Source organism: Dasypus novemcinctus, chromosome 27 (genome assembly GCF_030445035.2).
Source record: "Dasypus novemcinctus isolate mDasNov1 chromosome 27, mDasNov1.1.hap2, whole genome shotgun sequence".
Classification (NCBI taxonomy): Eukaryota; Metazoa; Chordata; class Mammalia; order Cingulata; family Dasypodidae; genus Dasypus; species Dasypus novemcinctus.
The window spans coordinates 19,344,100-19,352,133 of NC_080699.1; the positions used below are offsets into that span (position 1 = coordinate 19,344,100).

Genomic DNA, 8,034 nt, shown 5'->3' on the forward strand with positions numbered 1-8,034 from the left:
GGCCCGCCGGCCGCGTGTCTGTCGTCTCCTGTGTCCTCTTCTGCCCGCCTGGGCGTGTGCTTTCCCTGGCGTCCTCGTCTCTGTGGGCCTGTGTCCCTGCGTGTGCTCAACCACGTGCCCGCCCCGCAGCCACCCCGGGGCTTCGGCCCCTCTGCCCCTGCTTCCCCGTCACGTCTCAGCTTCATTGTCTATTCTCTTCTACTTCCTGTCCTCCCCACAGGCTGCCTGCCGACACCTCAGCCACTGTCGAGGACATGCTGCCTTCTGTCACCACCATCACCACTAACTCTGACACTATCACCGAAACCTTTGCCACTGCTCAGAACAGCCCCACCAGTGAGACCACCACCCTGACCTCCAGTACCGCCCCCCAGGTCACGGCCATGCCTGACTCAAACTCTGTGCCCGCCGGCCAGGCCACCCCCTCCAAGGGGCCAGGCGCCTCTGCCGCATCCCCTCCCCCAGCTCCGGCCCCTAAGGTCGCCCCCCTCGTTGACCTGAGCGACACGCCGGCCTCGGCCCCTGCTTCGAGCAATTTGTCCTCTAGCGTCCTAGCTAACCAGGGGGCCGTCCTCAGCCCCAGCGCCCCTCCCGGGGCGGGCGAGGTCCCCAAGGCCCCCGCTGTGAGCAAGCCGGCCCCCGCCCCAGCCGGGCCAGCCAGTCCCCTAGCAGCGGCGGCGGCCCCTGCCACAGAAGCCCCCCAAGCCAAGCAGGAGGCTCCCAGCACCAAAGGCCCGGATCCGGAGCCCGCCCAGCCCGGCGCCGCGAAGAGCCCGGCGGCCGAGGCAGCCACGGCCCTTGCTAGCCCGAAGAGCGAGGCTGCCTCCGCCAGCGCCACAAACCCTTCCCAGGGCGAGGACTTTAAAATGGACGAAGGGAACTTCAAGACCCCAGATATTGACCTTGCAAAGGATGTTTTTGCAGCCCTGGGCTCTCCTGCTCCGGCCGCTGGGGCCAGTGGACAAGCCCCTGAGCTTGCTCCTTCCACTGCAGACAGCTCTGTCTCGCCTGCGCCAGCAAAGACCGAGTACGGCCTCTCTGTGTCCGCTGTCGTCGGGTGGTGTCGTGGTGCTGTTTGTGCTGTGCTGTGTCCTCCTTGTTAGCTGTGACTTCAGACCGACCAGGGCTTCTCCGAGACACTCTCAGGGGCTGGGAGAGGCCGGGAGTACGGGCCAGGCAGCGGGGCCCTGGCCAGCAGCCTCTTGCGTGCTGATCGGGCTGTGCCGATGGCTTCGGCCTTCGCCTAGTGGGGGCTTCTGTTTCCCGGGCAGGCCTTGCAGTAGGGCCACTGATAAGCGCAGCGTGGGGGAGCCAGCCCAGGAGGCCACGGGGCTCTCGTCGGCCCCTGGGGCCAGTGGACAGCGTGAGATCAGAGTCAGGCTGAGTGCCCCCGAGAAGGGCACCGTTACTCAGGGAGGAAAGAGGGAGACCCCAGGCCATGTTCAGAGAGGATGGCTCTGAAGGTTCTGCCGCCTTCCAACCAAGATGCCCACACTCCTTCCCCACTCCCAAGCACCCCGAGGGCTCTGGGTCTCTAAGCTGGGGGGAGGTCCTCAGTCCTGCAGGTTTCTTAAACGCAGTGCACAGTGCAGCGGTGCGCCCCACCGAGGCTGGGGTGTATCCCCGCCCGGGTGCACCCGTGGGCCAGCTTCTTGTTCCCAGGCCTGCTGGAGGCAGGAGGCAGCAGGTTTGGGTAGCTCCAGTGGCTGCCCCCAGGGTTGCTGCCATGCTCCCACTGAGAGCTGCACGAGCCTCCCCGGGAAGGCCTGATCCCAGTGGCAGGAAGTAAAGGGCTCTGGCGCCCCTGGAGCAAGAGGGCCTGCTCTGCCCTCTCACCAGATTCCCCCCAAAACCTGCCTCAGTAACAAAAAGGATTTTCTCACTACCCAGGCAAGCCATAGGTGCCTCCTCACGAAATGCACAACAGGGGAGGCAGGGTGTTGGCAGAGGGGTCCCCCGGGGCCGGTCCTGGGGCCCCCGCCCAGCAGGCCTCATTTCTTCCAAGCTGAGCTGCTGCTGCTCCAGCTGGTCAGGGTGAAGAAGGGGCTGCCCCCGCTGCCCCCTTCCATGACCCCAGGCAAAGGCAGAGCCCCCGGCCACGGTGGAGGGTGGGGATGGGACGCGTCGCTCTGACTCAGTGGCCCTCAACCTCGGCTGCACTGCAGAGGCACCTGAGTGACCGAGCGTGTCTGGACCCCACCACAGACCAGTTAAATCAGAATCGCTGGGGCCACGACACGGGCACTGCGATGCGGGGGTTCCCAGGTGACTCCGCCCTGTAGTGGGTGGGGGGCTGCTGCTCAGACTGGGTGAGGTGGCTTCAGACTGTGGGCTCAGAGGTGTCATTGTCCTGATTCTCCGCAGGAAGGGCGCAATAGAAGCAAAGTCGGGATGCCAGGAGACGGAGACGAAGGCAGCGCCAGCCGAAGCCAAGACGGTCCCCAACGATGCCACACAGACAAAGGAGAACGAGAGCAAAGCATGATGGGTGACCCGGCACGCAGAGATCGAGACAAAGTGACACGACTTCACCAGAGCATTTCCAGTACCACACGCAGACACGCGCACACACACATCTCACTCCTCTAGTGTCTTTTGCCTTTAAAAAAAAAAAGAAAAAAAAAACACGACACAGATAAACATGGGCATGGGATCTCCTTTTTGTAGGTTTATAGAAAGGGTCCCTTTGTTATAAGAAAATGAGACAAAAAGGTTAAACCCACAGCCAAACTAGGACACTCTGTTCCCTGAAACCATTTAAAAATCAAACAAAAGGACCCCAAATTAAGAATCTAGGAAGCTCAGAATAAATCTAGGTTCAGAAAGACCACACTTGATGTTACCCGTTTGGCACAGACCAGTTTCAGAGAAATACTTTCAGGCACTAAGACTACCGAATGAACAAAGTCCACAGTTTATTTTTATACTTTTCAGTCAAGTTTGAACTCTGTAAAACCTCGTAAATAAGTTATAATTTCTGTTCACTTTGTATTTGTTCAGTATGCAAAGTGTGTCACCCTTTCTAGCTGAATTCAATTCCCACGTAGACTCTTGTTTTGTAGGAAGAATGCCAAATTACAGCTTCTGGGAGTAGATTTCAATTTGCAGTATTTGGACTTCTTTTTCTTTCTTTTTCTTTTCTGTTCTTTTTTTTTTTTTTTTTACCCCCTTTTCTTTCCTTTGTCTTTGCTTTCCAGTGTTTACAAATTGACAAATGCTTGACTTTGGTTGTGTTTAACTATCCATATAAAATAGCTGCCTTTTTTCTTTTTTCTTTTTTTTTTCTTAAGTAACACCGCCTAGAGGTGGGTAGGCTTGTCACAGGCTTGCTTTTGCACGGGACAACTTTATAAACTATGATTGTTTACAGTGGCTCTTTCCCCCATCTGATTTAAAATTCTCGCCTGTGTCCAACTCAGGTGAAAAGCCTCCTCGTTCTGGAACGGCTCTGCCTTTCGGTTTTGGGCTCTGTTGCTCTTGGGCATTAGACCACTTGCCGATGCGCCACCTGCCCGCGTCTGTGAAGGGGACCTGCTCGCCAGGTGCACCAGGCCTTGGTTTTGGAGGCCTCGCGAGGCTTTGTTGAATGAAGCAGCGATTGTATAGTTGGGGCTGGTCTTGGTGGACACACTTTTTTTTTTACCCCAAACATCCCCTTTTTGTCGAAAGCCAAATAAAATATATGCATACAATTTCTTTTTGAGCCCAGAATCTAGATTTGAGCGGAAGACCATGTGTGCTTCAGGGAATTAGTGTCTTTTTTTGGGAATCTGTTGAAGTAAAGTAACATCGGCCTTCTGTTCACTTAGGCAGCATTTGTAGAAATAAAAGAAGCAAGAAAGAAACCTGCTGTCTTGAGTCACAACACAACTTTCCTGGATTGGAAACCAAGTGGGGGGAAAGTACAGAGAATTTAAGGGGGATGGGAGGGGGGAGAAGGGAAAAGCCAGCCCTCTGTATAGAAATTTTGCTTTTTTTTTTTTCTCATTCTACTTTAGACCTGCAAGCTTGTGCACTGTGGATGCGTGACTATTTTAGTGTGAAACGTGTTTTTGTCATAGTATTGAAATAAAACTTCAACATAGTTTGGTTGTGGAAGGTATAGCAGATAGTTCAGAAAAAAAATATTCAGGAAAAAATAACTCTTACAAGGAATTGAAGCCTTTAAACAAACAAAATGAAATTTAAAAAAGGATGGCGGTGATGAAGATGATAAGTAAAGAGAAATCAGTACTCTGGCATGCGTTCCTTTCCTAGGGTACAAAACAGCGAGAAGTTGGGTGGCAAGACTGCCCGAGTCCATTCAGTGGGCCACACACGCCCATGTCCTGACAATTCTGCAGTCTGATCAGTGGCAATGCTAGAACTATAATTTCAAACTGTGAAAAATAATGGTCTTGTCATTTGCTAAATGTGGGGTTATTTTTGCATTTTCTCAGCTCCTGGGGTTGGAAATGGAGGATTCCAGTATGCACAGCCCTGGCCTCTTGATTCTAGGCTTGCACAAACCTGTGGTTCAAATACGCAGGCCTTTAGGAAACAGTCAAGTGAAGAGAGTTCTTAGAACGCCAGCAGAAGGGCGAGTCCGGCATCGGAGCCGTGGAGGACCCAGCGGGGTGGGGGGCGGCCTTCCCACGCCCCAGCGAGGAGCGGGTGGCGTTCGGTGGAACCATCCCTCATCTGTGAGGCTCACGGCTCTGGCCAACGAGGCCAAGCCCATGCCATTCCTCCTCCAGACTGCGTGACGCTCCAGGTGATGGCGGCGCGGCAAACAGCTCGCAGTTCGGATGCTTAGGAAGAGCTGGGTGAGCCTCAGCCCGCCAGGGCAGCGGCCCCCCACCGCCCGAACCCCGGCCCCGCCGCCAGCCAGAACCCACACCCCGCCCACCTTTCGGCCTGCGCCGCTCCCACGACACGTAGGTTTGTGTCAGCACGCATGAGCTTCCCCTTCTTTAAAAAACAAAACCGAAGAGCAATGCTTTCTCTGAAATCAAAGAGGGAGTCCCTTTTTATTTTCAAGATGTTTTCTACCTTTTATGTTAAGAGATAAAGGCTTATAACTTCCCTGTTATGATTTTTTGAAGGAGGGGTCAGCTCGACCACTCTCTGACGTCCGTGCGTCTATGTGTGTTTGTGCCACACATATGTAGTCACAGGAATAAATAACAGCATGGCGAGACTGGCTCGTGGGGCGCTGGGGTGCCAGTGCAGGCTCTCCCAATCCTGAAGGGCCTTCGCAAACCTAGTGCAGCTGTGGCAGTGGGACTCCGTTTTCACACTTTTCTATGGAGCCTTCTGAATCCCGGGTTTTCACTTTGGCTGTCTGTCTGGACGGTGGTTTTCAAACCTCCATTCATCTCCCTCGCCAGCATCCCCGGCTCCAGGGCCCTTCTCTCTTGTTATAAAACTTTTTACTGAGTGAAACACCAATACCACCTTCGTTCCATTCCCACTGGTGTAAATACTGAGTACTAACTGAGAATTTTGACTTTGCATTCTGTCAGAATACTTGTGTTCAATAAAAATGGAAAGAAAAAAAAAAGCTGTTATGGTCAAACGGGGATTTATTTCAATTCGGTGAGGGTGTGTCATGGGACGCACACGTGGGGATGCCGTGCTCTGACGGAGCAACGTCATAGTACCTGAATGACGATCTCGTTTTCCTCACGGGGTAATAGAGGAGTCCTGCTTTAGAAGGACCATTCTGTCCTGCTTTGTCATTTCTGGTGGACTGTGGGAGTTACTCAATCTCCCCGAGACTCGGTTTCCTCTTTTGACAAACAGGAAATGCCTAGCTAATAGAGAGAGGTACTGGTTAATAAGTGAAGCAGGATCTATGAAGTGTGGAACCTTCTGGGTATTGGACGTACAGCAAAAGGGGGAGCCTTCTCTGTATCGGACATACAGCAAAAAGGGAGTGATGGCATACCACATGTGGGATCCCTTCAGACCCAACTAGAAGAAAGTCACTGCCTGAGCCCCAAGCTCCCACAAGGAGGTAGACACACGAGGCTTTTTCTAGAATCGATGACACCTCCCCCCTATTACTTTGTCAGACATCTCTGCAATTAGAGCCATAATTCAGCCCCAGGAGTTCACACTGGAGTCTCTGAGCAAAGAAAACTCTGCCTCAGCTCGAAATTCTCTTACCTGTAACACTGTCTGTGTCTGGAAGAAGCCATGCCATAGTTTGAGTTGTCTGTTTGACTGTGGAATGGAGAGCTCCTGGAGAAGACCTAATCTCGGGGCTGAGATGAGGGTGAGGCAAGTGAGGTAGCACTGCACCCTTTACATTTTGCACCCTAGGTTACTCATTTGCCTCACCCTCATACCAACCTTGGGTGAGGAGAGCCTTCCCATGGGGTGTTGTCTGCCACTCCTTCCCAGATGTGTCCCTGCACTGGCCCTAGAGCCTGTTGTAATGAGATAGAGTCACATGCGTCTATGCAATTTCCTGTGCTGCAAATTTCTAGATGCACACGATGGTGTAGACAGAGATAAAGAAAAACACAGCACTTCCCAAGCTTTTGAGAAAACATGAAATGATCACGTCTCTGTTGATCCGTGAGGGCTTGCTTCCAGAGCCTTCCTCCTACAAGCTAGTCTTCTCTCAGATTACTTATTTTATTGACCGTCTCTGAGGTGCTTGTAAAACAGCAGTAAACAAAACAGCTCTGGCGGAACTTGCATTCAAATAATGGGAAAGGGGCAGACAGTAAACACATACATACCTCATCTGCTGTGGTGGTCATTAGGGTTATTCACAAATATTCCTCAGCTCCTTTTCCTCCTCCCGGCATGCAGCAGGATTGCACTTCTCTGCCCTCTTGCAAATAGTCGCGGCCATGTGACTTCAGTCAATGGAGTGTGAGCAGAGAATGTGAACGTCACTTCTAGGCAGAAGATTTGATGGCCAGCAGGCATCTCCCTCAACCCCACCATCAGTCTAGTCCAGGTGGCCCATGACAGACTTGGCGTGTGCATGACAAATGCACCCAGTGGTGGGCTGGTGGAGGTCTAACAGCCAGCTCTGTGGAGGAGGGGACAGGAATGCATGGACGTAGCGTGGGAATAGGTATGTTTCCTAAAAACTTCATTGATACAAAGGCTACTGCTTACAAATAAGAGGGTATACATTATCCTATATTGAAATACCATGCATCCAATGGATACCCACAGAAGGCTTTGATTTATTTTTGCCAAACCCTTATATCCATCCTCTTCTATCCATAACCGACCTCTGGTTGCCATTGTTGAATGAATGTAGTTCCACCATGAATGTTGGTTGAGATATGTGTTTGTGGTAATGATTAAGATGAAAGCCAAACAACGAAGACATATGCCAGAACTTCACCGACTCATCAACGGCGTGAGCAATTGCTTTGTTGAATTGGGTAGAAGTTTTTGATTACTAGAGGCACGCTGCCTTAATTGTTTGTGTTATTCCCATGTAACAGCTGCAGACATGGCACACTTTTTAAGTTTGATCTGCATCAAAAATATTTTCCCCATTGTTTTCTTAGTTCTAGAACAAGCACCAAAAAAAAAAAAGATACATCAATCAAGCCCTGATTTGTAACATTTACTGATCTCAGTTGTCTGTCCTTCTCCCAGTATAGCTGATTTCAGCATGTCACTGGGCAGGGAGTTAGGTAGAGATGTGCTTCATACAGTATTTCCAGTATACAGGTACAAGAGACATAGCCTCAAGCACGAAATAACAGTAAAATATAGTAAAATAATTAAGAAGTGATGAGTTCTTATATGTATTGCCTTTGTTTTTAATATAATTTAATTGTACATTTATATAGTTTAATTTTGAATAATGGCTGTCTTTAACAACAAGCTCACAAATTTCCTAAAACTTTAGCAGTTGACTCTCTTGAGCTGTGACAGGCTGGTTCCAGCATGCCACTGGATAAACCTTTATTGTTTTAAGCCACTTCAATCTGGGATTTGTTACTCCAGCCTGATTTAGCCTGTCGAGGCTGAATCAGAGAATGATAAGAGTTACGGTCCTTCCGGATGAGAGGG

At 51.2% G+C, this 8,034-nt stretch overlaps 1 protein-coding gene across 15 annotated transcripts in view; it reads left to right on the forward strand.

Annotated features, from left to right (window-relative positions):
- Positions 1-5,542, forward strand: part of NCAM1 (neural cell adhesion molecule 1) — a 315,822-nt gene extending 310,280 nt beyond the window's left edge. For 9 of the 15 annotated variants that reach the window (XM_058289260.1, XM_058289255.2, XM_058289256.2 and 6 more), the window contains 2 exons: positions 221-1,027; positions 2,365-5,542. In XM_058289260.1, coding sequence (XP_058145243.1) covers positions 221-1,027; positions 2,365-2,485 — 928 coding nt within the window. In that variant the 3' untranslated portion in view covers positions 2,486-5,542. The remainder of the gene's footprint in view (positions 1-220; positions 1,028-2,364) is intronic. The other 6 variants (XM_058289267.1, XM_058289264.2, XM_058289266.1 and 3 more) reach the window with 1 other exon arrangement.
- Positions 5,543-8,034: the final 2,492 nt, after the last annotated feature.